The sequence below is a fragment of the Euleptes europaea genome, chromosome 2 (genome assembly GCF_029931775.1).
Source record: "Euleptes europaea isolate rEulEur1 chromosome 2, rEulEur1.hap1, whole genome shotgun sequence".
In the NCBI taxonomy this organism is placed as follows: Eukaryota; Metazoa; Chordata; class Lepidosauria; order Squamata; family Sphaerodactylidae; genus Euleptes; species Euleptes europaea.
Genome location: NC_079313.1, coordinates 125,644,533 through 125,661,041, shown reverse-complemented (window position 1 = coordinate 125,661,041; position 16,509 = coordinate 125,644,533). Strand labels below are relative to the sequence as shown.

At 43.8% G+C, this 16,509-nt stretch overlaps 1 protein-coding gene across 2 annotated transcripts in view; it reads right to left on the bottom strand.

The window, feature by feature from the left end:
* VAPB (VAMP associated protein B and C) overlaps positions 1–16,509 on the bottom strand; it is a 61,483-nt gene that overhangs the window by 6,447 nt on the left and 38,527 nt on the right. Inside the window, exon 3 of one of the 2 annotated variants that reach the window (XM_056844419.1) lies at positions 3,829–3,932. In XM_056844419.1, the coding sequence (XP_056700397.1) occupies positions 3,829–3,932 (104 nt within the window). The remainder of the gene's footprint in view (positions 1–3,828; positions 3,933–16,509) is intronic. The other variant, XM_056844421.1, reaches the window with a different exon arrangement.

The following is a 16,509-nucleotide window of genomic DNA, read 5'->3' as shown; positions in this document are numbered from 1 at the left end:
AGCCCGGGTGAAATCCCCATGCATAAGGCAAAGTGTGGGGCACGCAAGCTTGGTTTCTCTCACAGCCAATTACAAAGCAGCATGTCCAGAGGCGGAGATTGAAATACTTCCTGCTTCCTTGGAACTCTTTCTGAGCGGAAGAAAATCTTTTAAAAACTGAGGCTTGGTTTCTCCACCCCCTTCCTTTCAGATTGCTCCATTTTTTAAGTTGTTGTTCTTAAAATGCTTTTTTATGTGGCAACTGGGTTTGGGGAGAGGGATTTTCTCTCACAGTAAGCACTACAAAGCAGCATTTAAAAGGACGGGACTTGATTTGAGCTCGAAGACTGCTGGTGCATCGACTCCCAACAGCAAGTGTGGGTCCAGTGAGCAACGAAGCTCAGGTAAAACTCCCATGCATAAATCACCGCTGTTATTCAGATTTAGCTAGAGGATTTGGTGACTTTTATTTGTTATATCCTGGAGTTTTAAAATGGGCAAACTCAAGTCTGAATAAAGTTGTAGCATTCCGAAGGACCTCTGAGAAAATTCAAAAAGTAATAACAACAGAGCTCTGCAAACTATTAACATTCTCAGGGCGCATTCACACACTGCCCTCCGCACCGCAGCTGGACACAGTAGGACAAGTTGTCCTGGTTAGTTCTGTTTACATAACACTTTAATTCCCATAAGGTGGAGTATGCAGAGAAGAAAAATGCAGTGGAGCTGCTATAAACCAGGCCAACTTGTTCCACCGATCATGCCCGGCCATGGGCTGCAAACAATGTGTCCCAGCAGCGATTCCGGCACCGTAAACAGAAGCGCTGTTTGCTCCGGCAGAGGGCGAGACATTTGCAAATGCAAAACCGGTGGCACCAGTATCATTCCCCCTGCCCCAGAACAAGCCATCTACTTCCCCAGATAAGAAACTTGGCAATTTCAAGCATGAACTGTCTGCGTGTGGCTTCTTCAGAGTAGCAACGGCTGCCTTGTTCGTCACAAGCCGCAGACACAAGATTCCTCGCAAAATGTAGATCACTTTATCATAAGCAACAGCAAAAGTTCGCTGTCAAGGCCAGACGTCACAACAAATAAAAAGAGTAAAAAACACGCTTCTGATACCAATGTTTCCATAAAATAAGACAGCGTCAAAGGCAACCACGCGCTGTTATACAACCGATTCACATGATCTGTGCCGTGAAACAGCTTGTGTGACCTTGTAGCCGGACAAGATTAATCTGCGTTCCCATAGGAATGACAGCCAGCAGTAGGAAACAGATGCATAATCCACTGGCGCATCATCTACATGCGAAGAAACGGATGGATATTTTGATGGCCTTCCCCTAGGAGGAAACACATGCCCGCTCCATTCTCACTTTACACTGCAAGAGGATTCTGGATGTGGGAGTAACAGGTCAGAGCACCGGCACTGTGCCAAGGAGGGAAAGAAAGGCTGCAACCTAATCTTCTGCAAGCCCTTCTAATTGGCTCATATCACTTCTTCAGATATTTGCCACAGAAGGTCTTGCAAAAGCATACAGTATTAGATACAATTGTGGATTTCTAACATCAATCTGTTAAAATTAAAGAAACAAAATACAGGTTGTCAATTCACCAGGTAAAGTTCCAAAATATACAAATGCTTAAAGAAAATTCAATGAATTCAGATTGTGGATAAGTCAAACAAATTCAAGACACAAGTAGATATTCAAAATATAGTTCAACAAATTCAGGTTGTAAATTTTACAGGTTGTGTTCAATATTATATAAACATGTTCAGGTTATCAGTTCCACTAATACTATTCAAAACAAATTCAGGTTGTAAACTCCATAGGTAATGTTCAATATAAATATAAGGTTGTCAGTTCCACTAATAAAATGTGGAATTTACAACTTGAATTTGTTGTTTAACTATATTTTGAATATCTACTTGTGACTTGAATTTGTTTGACTTATCCACAATCTGAATTCATTGAACTTTCTGTAAGCATCTGTATATTTTGGAACTTTACCTGGTGAATTGTTTGTTTAATTTTAAGAGATTGATGTTAGAAATCCACAATTGTATTTAATAGTATTTTTTGATAAGAGGTACTACTGTATGCTTTCGCATTTGGTATTTCTAGTACCTTTATTCCCCCCTTGGGTCTATTGTACAGAAGGTCTTGAGGCACCGTGGAGGTTAACAAACTTACAGCAGAGCAAGTTTTCACCAAGTTGGGGTACAGTTCACCCGATGATTGAGTAGGCCCTCACTCACAGAAGCTTATGCCACATTAAGCAAGGTAACACAAAAGGTAAAGGTCCCCTGTACAAGCATCGGGTCATTCCTGACCCATGGGGTGACGTCACATCTTGATGTTTACTATGCAGACTTTGTTTACGGGGTGGTTTGCCAGTGCCTTCCCCAGTCATCTTCCCTTTGCCCCCAGCAAGCTGGGTACTCATTTTACCAACCTCGGAAGGATGGAAGGCTGAGTCAACCTTGAGCCGGCTACCTGAAACCGACTTCTGTTGGGATCAAACTCAGGTTGTGAGCAGAGCTTTTGACTGCAGTACTGCATCTTACCACACTGCGCCACGGAGCTCCTAAAGGTACCACAAGACTATTATTAAAGCCCTGCATGGCTTGGGACTGGGGTATCTCCCATACGTTCCTCCCTGTTCACAGGGAGAAGCCCTCCTGACTGTCCCATCAATCAAAGAAGCTCATCTGGTGGGGTGCAAAAGAGAGGGCCTTTTCAGTGGCAGTCCCATAATCACAGCACAACCTCCCCCACGGAGGCGCGCCTGTCCCCCTCCCTCTTGATCTTTAGGAGGCAGCTGAAGATGCATTTGATTAAAGCAGTCTTAAGTTGTGACTTTAAATTTTGTTTAATATATTTTATTTATATTGTGAGCTGCCTGGAGCTTCATAAGAAGAAAGGCAGTTGATAATTTTTTTTAAAAATCGGCTGCAGTACCCAGTTATCCTCTGGAAGATATGCACAGTCTCTACTTGTTCTGCTTGTTCACCAAGTACCTAGACAAGCATCTCAACAAGATAAGATCCCTGTGAATCTTGAGAAGTTTGCAAGTCCAGTCAAAGGTACCCACAGAGCTCATTTTAATTCTTATTTTCGGGAAACACCACCCACCATTCCTTACTTCTCCTTTCTTCATATCCCACATCTGCAATACTCTCCAAATATTTCTGCAAGGACCGTTAACCACTTCTCTCTCTTTTAACAAGGAATATGAATACAAGGCTAAACTGAAGCTTTTGCCAAAATTAAAAAGCGCATTAAAGAGCTCGATTATAACAGCACTACTTTTCGTGCTCGTCGCGTCTGTTCATCCCAGTTCTTCGGAATACCCCCTCCACGTGGTCTGCCTGCCTATACATATTATCTGACAACTCCTCGTCTCTGTAGAGCTTTTTGCTTGGCTAGATTGAATGCTAATCCTTCTATGGTAATGCAGGGCAGAATTCTGAATATACCATACTCAGACAGGATCTGCCCTTGCTCTTCTGGCTCTATTGACACATTACCCCATGCCCTTTTGGAATGCCGCTTTTACGAGGAACTTCGATCGCACTATATTTCCCCCCTTTTAATATACAAATCCAATGCCTCTGTGACTGACATAATGCCTTTTTTACTAAGCGACAGGGACCCCAAGGCTACATTGTCAGTGGCAAGATTTGTTTCAGTCCTTATATCCCTCCAACACTAGATATATGCTGCTCAAGATCAATTGATCAAGGAGCTTCTAAGGGATAAAAGGAAAGGAAAGGAATACAAGGCTATTCTTACAGATGCACATCACTCCGGCAAGCCGTCCCCCCACCCCCATCCCAATACTTACTACTGCTTCCATGTCTGAAGTATCAGCTGGCGCAAACATCGACTGGACCATAAACTTGTGTTTACTTTTCTCATTAGGGTCATAATCAAAGGGCTGTAGCATCACTGAAAAGAGAAATCATCATCGTTTTAGAAATCCCAGCATTTCTTCCGTCTAAACATGATGACTAGTTGGACACTCCAAGATATTTGCCTTAGCTTGAATTTGGGAAACAAAATATTCAAACTTTCCATAAGCCACCTGATTCATCAATTCAGACATTTATACCCTGCTTTTTAGCACTAAAAGGAGCCCCATGGCTCAGAGTGGTAAGCTGCAGTACAGCAGTAAAAGCTCTGCTCACGACCTGAGTTCGATACCAACAGAAGTCGGTTTCAGGCAGCTGGTTCAAGGTTGACTCAGGCTTCCTTCCGAGGTCGGTAAAATGAGCACCCTGTTTGCTGGGGGTAAAGTGTAGACGACTGGGGAAGGCAATGGCAAACCACACCATAAACACAGTCTGCCTAATAAACGTCGGGATGTGACGTCACCCTATAGGTCAGTAATGACCCAGTGCTTGCACAGGGGACTACCTTTACCTTTTTTTTTTTTTTTTTAGCAAGCACTAAACAGCTTATAACATTGTTGAAAAGACAGAATGGAGGAGGGGAGAACAACAGCCCTGTGAAGTAGGTTGGAGGGAGGGGAAAGCGAGTGAGACTGGCCCAAGGTCAGCTAACAAGTTTCCACAACAGAGTGGATATTTGAACCCGGGTCACCCCATGGGTCAGTAACAATCCAGTGCTTCCACAGGGGACTACCTTTTACCCCCAGATCCTCATCTGACACTAACCACTACACCACCCTGGCTTAACACACTAACTAAACAGTGAACCTAAATAATTCTGAGGGCTTGCATAACGTATTTATACTGCTTTATGAGAGAAGGAAACGCCTTTTAAAATACACAGTACAGATGTGTTAGGCATGTTTTAGTCAGGGCAATCTAACTAAACAGCACCGCAGAGAGGAGACAAACACATGCTCCAACATTAGCAACTAAGTGGATCAAGGTGCACATCTCTGGATATTTAGGGTAATTTTAAGGATCCTACACTGCCCTGGAACCACCCCAACAAGGATCACTGTGCCAGTATTAAGTCTAGCTAAATGCTGCACCAGTACAATAGGCAAGTCCATATTACGAACCAGCAAGAACCACTATCACCAGCTGCAATGTAGCAGAGACATACAAAGCTGTTCAAGGACAGACAAAAGGAAGTATTTCTTCACACAACCCATATACTGTGGAACTTGTTGCCACATGATGCGGTGATGGCTGCCAATTCGGAAGACTTTAAACAGAGAGTGGACCAATTCATGGAGGACTGCACTATCAATGGCTACTAGTCATGATGGATAGCTACTTCCTCCGGTACCAGAGGCAGTCTGCCTCTTCTTATCAGTTGCTGGAGAGCACGGGCAGAAGGATGCTGTTGCAGTCATCCTGCTCGTGGGCTTCCTAGAAGCAGCTGGTTGGCCACTACGTGAACAGACTGCTGGACCTGAGGGGCCTTTGCTCTCATCCGGCATGGCTCTTCTTTCATTACATGGCACAGAAGTTGCTCAACTGGATGTCAGGCACAGAGGTAGGTAGGCCCAGCGACGGCACATGATCAGAACTGTTGACAACCCTACATACTTGACAGGCAGCTGAAACCGTCATAGAGGAAGTGATGATGACAGCAGCAAAACAAGGTGAGCTTGCTCCAGAAACCTCTCACCAGTTGAAGCTGAAGGCTCATTCTAGTGATGAATTGGAAAGCCTTCCAGAAACTTGTATGCTAACCTTTTCTAGAACTCTCTCCAGGTGCATAAGCACAGTTTCATATACTCAAGATTACACCATCGACTTGTCACATTTAAACTGCAGGCCAAGGAATCCTCGTGTTCTTGGATGTTTACCAAGAAGGGTTGGTGGAAGGGCTGTGGCTCAGTGGTAGAGCCTCCATTTGGCATGCAGAAGGTCCCAGGTTCAGTCCCCGGCATCTCCAGTTAAAGGGACTAGGCAAGTAGGCGATGTGAAAGACCTCTGCCTGAGACCCTGGAGAGCCGATGCCGGTCTGAGTAGACAATAGTGACTTTGATGGACCGAGGGTCTGAATCAGTACAAGGCAGCTTCATGTGTTCTTCAATGAGACAACTGCTAATGGAAGACAAGCTTCCCTGACAGACACTGTTAATTCTTCCCTACAACATGGAAGTGTTTTAGAGCAAAGCTTCTTAAACTGTGGGTCGCGACCCCATATGGGGTGGCGTTACTGAATGTGGGGGTCACGAAAAATTTGGCAACAGTAAAAGGTTTTTGAACCTATACCAAAGAATTGTTTTAAGCCGTGAGTGAAAAAAGTTTAAGAAGCCCTGTTTTAGAGGGCTAGAGAGGGGAATTTGTCTTGCCTGCTAATGCAACGTTTCAGGTGTGTTCCTCTCCTTGCCTGTAGGTGTAAGGGCAGGGCGTAGCCAGATGATCAAGCCAAAGGGCACAAGTCAAAGGTTGAGAAGCCATCCTAGCGAAGCATAATCGGTCCAGGGTGCTTTTGGTTTGATTATTTAAACTACATTGTTTAATTTGGTTTTGAAATTTTAGTAAGATGCTTCGGAAGAAACACAGCATACCAACGCCTCGACAGAGCGAGTCTTCAATTGTTTTAAGCCTACTCAATGTAATAAGTTTAAAGGCAATCACGACTGTCAGCTTGATTTCTTTCAGATCACACAATTCTAAATTCTAGGTAAAACAGATGACTCAAGAAAGTTCACATGCCCAAATATCCAAAGAGGAAATGTGGGAAGGTGGGGACATGACTCGTCTACAAATATAGCGGACAACATTTTTTTCTACAGGGGCTTGGTATCTGTTATATTAAAAAGAAATGTGCAGTAAAGCTGCTAGACGGCAAAAAAAAAAAAAAAAAAGTCACAGCCAAAACTCCAAGGAGAACAAAGCTTAAGTCCGTGCCACTGAGCAGAGGCGCCTGCGTGGACTAAGCTGTTTAGATGCCAATAAAGGTGCTGTTGTTGTTGTTGACTAAGCTGTTGCCAAGAGCAACAGACGGCTTCCGAGAGCTGCAAAGGTAACCATGAGATAGTTAATTTTTACAGCTCAAAGCATTTTTAAGGATGTGGGACATTCTACACGAGCCCTGCTATTAAGGTTATTCGGTCTGTTGCTTAGCACGCCAAAATCAAAGCATTTGACCTAACTCTGCCTGCGAAATAATACCAGCTTTCAAAGCTACGCAATAACTCAGTAGTGAAGCAGTAAGATTTCAGATCTGTGTGCTTTCTCCACCGCCGACAAGCTGGATTCCTCTTCTCACACCACAGATGAGATTCCAGAGCCTCGTCTATGTCAAGTGGTTGGCTACAGCCACATCAACAACCACGCAGTGCGATTTCTGCCCCGACCAGCAGCCCTTTCCCCTCTGCTACCGCATGCAGCAGGGCAAGCGATCAGTGAGCAACTTCTTCAGGATGATCTGGTACAAGTAAGAAGGGTCAAGGCAATCTCTAATGCAGAGACACTGTCCTTCAGTGTTACTCCTCTGAAGATGCCGGCCACAGCTGCTGGCGAAACGCCAGGAAAGAAAATACCAAGACCACGGTCACACAGCCCGGATAACCTACAAGAACCAATCATGGTATTGCATTTTTTTCTGTATTTTTCCCACCTTTTTCTGACCTAATTTGTGGTGGTTTTTCTTTTAAACTTAAAATGTAATTGCAGCTCCAGATCTGTGGTCTGACACAATGTTATTCAGGCATTTGAGGGTTGGTGGTAGAGGAAAGGGCCATTAAGTCACAGCTGATTTATGTCAACCCTGTAGGATTTCAAGGCAAGAGACATTTGGAGGTGGTTTGCCATGGCCTGTCTCCACATGGGCTGAGAGAGTTCTGAGAGAACTGTGACTGGCCCAAGGTCACCTACCCGGCTTCATGTGGAGGAGTGCAGAATCAAACCCAGTTCTCCAGATTAGAATCCACCACTCTTAACCACTACACCATGCTGGTGACTACAGTTGGGAGGGGCTGTGGCTCAGAGGCAGAGCATCTGCTTTGCATGCAGAAGGTCCTGGGCTCAATCCCCGGCATCTCCAGTTAAAAGGCCCAAGTAGTAGTTGATGTGAAAGACCTCTGCCTGAGAACCTGGACAGCTTCTGCCAGTCTGAGTAGACAATACTGACTTTGATGACTCAATTAATGAATGCAATTATACAGCTTGAGAAATGTTATCAAACAAGATAAACGAGTTAAGAAAAATAAGAACTATATAATAGACAGTGGGCAAGAAAAAATAAAAAAAACAATTTATTCAAAGTTGAAAATTCATATAATAAAATCCATAAGTAGTGTCAAACCAAGTATGAAGATGACTTAATTACATAATTATTTTAGAAATAGTAAAGAGAAGTATTAATCTATCTTTCCTCCCTAATTTCTTTTTTATTTTCTTCTTTAATGATATAATGTTGATGAAAGAAGGTAGAAACAAAATAGTTATATTAAGAGTAAATTCTGATACATGATAGATGATGTAAGATTGTGTATTGTGGTTGTAGGGTGTTTGTATGGTGTTTATGTTAATGTTTATGTTGTTTAATATTTGAAAAACAAAAATTTATTATAAAAAATACTGACTTTGATGGACCAACGGTCTGATTCAGTGTAAGGCAGCTTCATGTGTTTATGTGTACAGTTCAAATCTGGGGATGGGGGGGATTGGCCATTAAGGCCACCATGAAAAGTCCCGGTGGACTGACAGCCTGGTGGGCCATCTCCCCACATCGGGGGCACCCTGACCTTACGCGTGGCAAACAGCTGCTGCCACAGCGAGCGAAAACAGCTGTCACAAGCCAGCAACCTGAGCCACACAGGAGAGCAGCCAGTGTTGTGAAGGAGGTCCAAGCGTGAACCGGCTGCTCAAGGGCATGGTTGCCCCAACAGTGAGCCGCCTGCCCAATTTTCTTTCTTCCTCCCCTCCATTGGGGGTTGGGGTCAGGGGCAGGCTGGTGGGTGGGGCCCCTTTCCAGGACCATTTTTTGCCTCCCAGTCTGCCCCAGGTTCAAGTAACCCTTGAGGGCCTTTGTCCTTAAGCTTTTCTGCATATTGAGACTTGCCAACGCTATCACAACAGACTGGCTCAGGCCACGATTAACTGAATGGCTGGTGAGAAATACATCCATCCATCTTCATGCAGTGAGGAAAGAGGGGTTGCATGATATGCCTCTCTGAAATTGTTGCAGATCTTGGGGAGAGCACATGCAGTCAAGCAGAAAGGGCCATAACTTAAGTGCCTGGTTAAAGTCCTATAATGAGCAATTCACTCTCCCTCCCAACTGGAACTCAAAGAGGCTCACACTAAACCAACACATTCATTCTGCGCATATGAGGTCAGGGTTGATCTCATCAACCAGCCAATGGACTTTGGACAAATTCAAAGCTTTTGATTAAAAAAAAAAAAGTCCTTAGAGCTTCAAGCTCCTGTTGCCAACTTAATTAACCAACACTGGGGTAAATGGGCCAGAAAAGATATCTCGTATCATTTATGTATTGGTGTTGCCTGCTACTTATGTACACATCTACCAGACTGCAGTTCTGAGAGTAGGAGATCTACCCATCCTCAACGCAAAAGAGCTGGGGAGGAAGCTGGAGAAGATGAGGCTGCTAGCTGGCTAGCAGCACCTGTGTAACATCTGACTGACGTTGTTCCCCTCATTCCGCCAGTCCTTCAATTATTAGCCTGAGAGTTGCAGACTTGAGGTGGCAGGCAGAACGCTTGAGAGAATAAGCCCCTCTTTGCACCCAGAAGCCTCCCTGCCTTCCCTCCCTCTCGTTGGTTTCTATTGTATTTTCTTTTGTGCCATAAAGTGCTTTGAGTGTCCCCACACACACGCACTGGGGAGAAAAGAAGAAGAGTTGGTTTTTATATGCCGACTTTCTCTGCCACTTAAGGGAAAATCAAACCGGCTGACAATCACCTTCCCTTCCCCACAACAGACACCCTGCGAGGTGGGTGGGGATGAGAGAGTGTGACTAGCCCAAGGTCACCCAGCTGGCTTCATGTGGAGGAGTGGGGAAACCAACCCGGTTTACCAGATCAGAGTCCACCGCTCCAAACCACCGCTGTTAACCACTACACCATGCTGGAGGAGAGGCAAGGAGGTTCTGCTTCATGAGATTTCTGCTCATGGCCCTTCAGATTTGCACCACTACCTTTGGCCTTGTTGAACAGGTTTTCATTAGTGGTTCCCAGGAGTGCCCCCACAAGGTGTCTGCCACAATTGCAAAGGAAGTGCAAAGCTTTGTGAGAAAAACAGATACTCTCTGCCTACTAACAATGAAACATTGAGCCTTTCTTCTCTTGTAGGCATGTTGCCAGTGAGGGAAAAAGCTAGGGTATTCAACGATGGCTTGGTAAATCCGTGGAGATTTGGGACTGCTGGGGTTTGAGAAGGGGAGGGAGTTCAGCAGGGATGGAGTCTACCCTCCAAAGCTGCTATTTCCTCCAGGGGAACTGAGCCTTCTGTACTCCCCTTTCTCTCCTCCACTGGGAATCTGGCAACATGGAAGCTGGTGAGGGGCTGTGGCTCAGTGGTAGAGCCTCTGCTTGGCATGCAGAAGGTCCCAGGTTCAATCCCCAGCATCTCCAGTTAAAGGGACTAGGCAAGTAGGTGATGTGAAAGACCTCTGCCTGAGACCCTGGAGACCCGCTGCCGGTCTAAGTAGACAATACTATCTTTGAAGGATCAAGGGTCTGATTCAGTATAAGGCAGCTTCATGTGTTCAGCTCTGGGCTGGTAATCCTAGGCTTCAGCTATCTGTGGAAGTTGGGGGAGGGGCTGTGGCTCTGTGGTAGAGCCTCTGCTTGACATGCAGAAGGTCCCAGGTTCAATTACCAGCATCTCCAGTTAAAGGGACTAGGCAAGTATTGAACCTAGGTACTTGTTCAGAGAGACGTTTTCAGATACAGCCAATTGGAACAAGGTCACAACTGTTAAACTGCTTTGAAATTGCATCATAACTATAAAAGAAGTTTACATCTCGACGCCGGTGATATCACTTTGTAATTGCAATGTCTTCATTTTACTTTGTAACCACTGTTCAACATGATTGGGGAGGGCTGTGGCTCAGTGGCAGAGCATCTGCTTAGCAAGTAATTGATGTGAAGGACCCCTGCCTGAGACCCTGGAGAACCGCTGCCGGTCTGATTAGACAATACTGACTCTGATGGACCAAGGGTCCAATTCAGTATAAGGTAGCTTCATGTGTTCATCCCTAGGTTAAAGGCCCCCATGCATGCCCCCTTCCACTGAGGGAGGTTGAAGTGTGATAAAGAACCCCATACAACTATTCTCTTGAAGACCTCTCTAGGTACCTTATTCCACTGACAAACTGCTCTTGTACTGTTAAGACACAGGACTTAATCCTAATGTTCTTTTATTCCACAGCTCATGCTTTCCATTCCACCCTGAGATTCTCTCTCTCCATGTTGGCCTCTTAATTCTTTCAACCTCTCCCTCTCTGAGGATTGCCCCCACTAAAAGTGTAGCAGGCAAAACAGCATCTTCTTTCTTTGCATTCTGACAAACAATTTTGGGAGTGTTAAGACTCCATCCACCTCTCCCATTGTATCAAGGGAACTTAAGAGGAGGCAATTATAGCAAGAACAGCACAGTGTGACACATGGGTGAAAGCGGAAAAGTGCCGATTCAAGCAATTCTGCGACAAATCGCAAGAACAGGCATGGATATGCTGACTGCGCTGTAAAGCTTCTACCAGCAATTTCCTAAGGAGCAGGCGTGCATGCATGCAATGGACTCCTGAACCACAACGACAGAAGCATCTTGCATTTCAGTACAGACAGCTTTACTGGAGGAAGAAAAAAAGGGGGAGGAGGGGGAACGAGGGCTCCATTTGCTGCCACATCACCAGAATCTATTGCTTCACTGGTACCGGTCCTTACTAAGCAGATCAGTGTGTGACAGAGTTAAAGTCTAGATCCCACACAGGATAAGCATAAACTGAATCACTAGTCAGCACAACAGTCTCATAAGGAAACACTACAGCAATTCTGATGCTGTTTTTCCTTGGAAAGAGGCAAGTCTTTCCAAAACTTGCACCATTTGCCAGTTACCATTAAGCATACCATCCACGTATTTAAAAAGACTCAAGTTTCAACCATTTCTTTCCCCATGCAGACATACTAATGTCTTTGGGGGGGGGGGAGAGAAACCCTGGAAAAATTAATTACAGGAAGCTCTGAAAAAAATCTCCTGTGAAATATTTTTCCTTTGGAATGGGTGAGATGCTTTTAAAGACAAGTTTTAGTCACTCAAAATGTGCAGCATGAAATTTCTCTGTAAGAATCTAGTGAATTAGATAATGGTCGTTCTTAGGGGTACTGTAGAAATATACACCCCATTATCAAAGGAATGTTTATTGCTTAAATGCGAGAAAAATTGGCAACAATATGCTGTGATGTATTTGATCATATATTACTAACAGGGGCTTATGTTTAGAAGTTTTACTTGATATCCAAATATGCTGCTACTCCTATTGTAACAATTAGACTGTGTCCTAATTTTTTTATTTAACTTCAACTTTTAATTTCCCCATCTTTCAGATGGCAACTATTAAAGATATATATATTTCCAAATGACTCCTACCTTTCCAGAAATTTTACATTATTAACTCCACACCTTTTCCCATATCCATCTCAAAGATATGAGAAGGAAAGCTAAATGCCCAAACAGAATCTCAGATCTTAATGTTAAAGCACAAACTGTTTAACTGCGTACACGTATGCACAATCCCTTTCAGGGACACTGATTTTCCCCAGCCAGGTTGGCACAGTTAACATCACTGCCAGTGTAAGGGTTAACTGTGGTAGATCCTAACCAGAGTTCCCACTTAGCTCAATAACTAAAACCATCCCTCTGCTTCCAGTGTTTAAATGTGGCAGTTATGTCTGTAACAGCTCACAGAATAGCTACTGTAGATTAGCATGAGCCAACCTTGATCTACCTCCAGTGCTGACGCATAAATCAACCTCTCTTCTATGAGAAGGTATCAGTATCTTCTGCATATTGTGTCTTAGTCTTTAAAATTCAGCACTGTTGTCAATTCTATTTCTGTCCTAACTCCATGGAACTGAGTTAACAGGATGAGACGTTCCTTTTCGTTGGCCCAGAATAATGGACTCTCATCTTCTTGGAGTCTCTCTAGAGCACAAGCAACTTCCTAAAGCTTTTAAAACATCCCCACCCCCTGGTTGGCTTTTGATGGTCTTAAGACAAGTTAAGGAAGGACAGGGACAGTCATTGGAAGAGGCTTTATTTGGACATTTCATCATTCCAACCTTATTGGTGGTTTTTGCTGCGAGCCTTTGGGGGATAGATTTTAAAAGTATTAATTAAGCTATGCTTTACAGAAAGCTATGCAAGAAATTAAGACTACATGCTCATGAAGTCACTAAAAATAAGCTGTTTAAATGATACGAGGAATATGGAAGCTATCAGGCAGACTTAAACTGGGGAACCACCAACAGATGGAAAATAGCTGTGCTAGATTCTGTTTCTTCTTTTGCTGGATTTATACAGCATTGATTGGCATCCCATCCTTTGATTTTAGTTTTCTAAATAGATAACAAGTGCATTAGCTACAGATACAGTGAATGGTCAATTAAGCATCAACATCAATTTTAAGGGGGTGAAGCATAAAAGCAAGCTTCGGTCTGATGCTGACTTTGCAGTTACGCGATCCCTCCATCGCTTTATTTGCGGCAGAATTTTAAACATTAAGATACGCTTAAGGCCTAGTTTCTCAGTCCTTCTGTCTCCTTCAGTTTCTTCATGTGCCACTGAAGGACTACTTAGAGACACAAATACCCAGCTACAGTGCTTACAATCTACCGGTGAGTGGTGGCAGATCAAATAAGTGCTCAATTAGTTATTAATTATGCAATTAGTGCTCAAGACAACCAGATGCGGCATTGGATACCATTCTCTTGAGAGCACATCAGATGACACAGGGCCAGTGGTTGCCACCAAAGCCCCATCAGGGTCCGGGATGGAGCTAAGGGTGTTCTCTCATTTGCACCACTATTTGAACAAAATTAGAAACAGTGGGAGGATGTTTGCTGCCGTTTTTCTCTAAATCTTGAGCCAAAAGACAAGTAGAAGCTCCAGATGCCCTTGCCCCTGATGAACACATCTGCAGCCCCTTGCCAAAACTTGTGCTTAGCTGAAGAATCTCTCCCAGTCCCTTCCCTCCACGAAAAGTAGAGGAAAAGAGTGTGCTACCAAATAATAGTGATTGCTATTGGGCTTTGTGTAGTGGTTAAGAGCAGTGGACTCTAATCTGGAGAACTGGGTTTGATTCCCCGCTACATCACATGAGCGGCGGACTCTCATGTGGTGAACTCGGTTGGTTTCCCCACTCCTACGCAGGAAGCCTGCTGGGTGACCTTGAGAGTTCTCTCAGAACTCTCTCAGCCCCACCTACTTCACAAGGTGTCTGCTGTGGGAGAAGAAGGGAAGGTGATTGCAAACCGTTTGAGTCTCCGTAAAGGTAGAGAAAATCAGGGTATAAAAACCAACTAATCTCCTTCTTTAGAATTAAAGGTAACAAAAAGCACACAAAATTCCCCCAATTGCTGTTATTTGCCAGTGACAATTACAGTGAATCTGTCAGCCACGCTAAATCTCTCTCTTTTTTTTAAGTACAGAAACACCGGAATGTGGCTTGATTGGAAAACACCATATAGCACAAGCCTCCTGATACAAGTACTATGCTCCTAGCTACGAAGCACTGGGATTTACGAAGCACTGGGATTTCTGGACAGCAAAGAGATTTATAATTTCCAAACAGAGGAAATTAACAGCCTCATTCCAATACTCCAGGATGGTTCCCATAGCTCTACTGAGAGACTCCGGGGCCATTTTATCTTCCTATCCAGACACTGAACAAACTTGGCTGTCAGGAATGTATGTACCAGTGAGTACACTGTAGAATCCTATCACAGCTGGCTCCTTACAATATAAGGATTGTAGCAGGGTATTTGAACGCCACTGAATTCGCGGCATTCCTCATTCATATTAAAGGACATGTTGCTGCACAAGTACCCTTTGACAAAGCTGATTTTGTCATTAGAGCAGGCATCGGCCTAACTGATTAAATAATATTTCCATCTATCCTATTAAGGATCTGAAGACCATGCACTGACATGAACAGAAGCGCTACAAAGGTCACAACTACACATCTGCTATTCTACAAATTAAGCTGCCCTTGAAATCAATTGGGAAAAGGGGGGGGGAAGAATAATGAAGCATATCTGCATTAACAAACCATCACCTCAGCAAAGCTAAACAATTTTAAATCCCATTGATTCCAACTGGAGAGGTTGTAAGCATGGGTTTAATTCTCCCTCTAAAAATCAATGGGAAGTGCTTAGCGCCATCTCCCAAGCCTCAAAACACAGAGAGGACTGAGGTGGAATATGCTTTAAGCCCACCTATTCTTATTCAATAGCTATTCCTATTTTTAGTCAATACCTATTCTTATTCCTGTTACCTGTTCTTATTCAACATGCTATTAAGATTGTCTGCAGTCTTGGAAGGCAAACTCTCCCTTGTCCATCACAGAGAGATCTGCTAGAATTTGGAACAATCACCTTTAAAGGGGTGATGGAAGAAGACTGGAATGTTTAAAAAGGAGGGGGGGAGCAGTCAGGTGGAAAGGGGGTTAGGCAGTATCCTGCTTAGGCATAGGGTTGCAAGGTCCCTCCTGGCCACAGTTGGGGGATGGGGGGTTGGGTTGCCAAATCCAGGCTGGGAAACTCCTGGAGATTTGGAGGTGGTGCCTGAGGAAGGGAGGGACCTCAGTGGGGTACAATGCCATACAGCCCACCCTCTAAAGCATCCATTTATCCAGGTGAACTGATCTCTGTAGTCTGGAGAAGAGCTGTAATACTGTGGGATCCCCAGGTCCCACCTGGAGGCTGGCATCCCTAGTTAGGTAGTAGGTGTTTGATAGACAGGCAGGGTTTGCATACTGTTCCTTTCAAAAACAGCCAAAAGACAAAAATCTGATTAGCATTTACAAGTCTGTCCGTTTTGAAGATCTAGAACTATAAATATGTAGATAATTCACAGTACTCTCTCAAAACCCATCTCCCATATTTTGTTCTGTTAAGATCTAAAGGGGGGATGGGGGATGGGACAGTGTCACTCATATCAGTTAAATAAACTTATATCGTGTCTTTTTTCCCTGACTCCGGTATGTGTTCCCTTCAGTATTATAGCCACAACAAAAAGGGGGGGAAATCTTAACCCTATAAAACTAGAATAAGGTACCCAAAAGGTAAGGAATCAACATGAAATCATGGGCTAATATTGATACAAGTTATTTTGTGAATAATACATAATACATTTAATACAAACACAAAATTAACATAAATATAAACAACTTGTATGTAACCCTATATGCATTTGGTCTGAGCTGTGATATTGTTTGGGTATATTGTTACAGTGTTGTAATTGTGTGTTTTTATGTTTATTTGGCATGTTCAGCACAGATACATAGAAGCTAGAACAGGGCTACATACAAGTTATTTATATTCATATTAATTTTGTGTTTGTATTA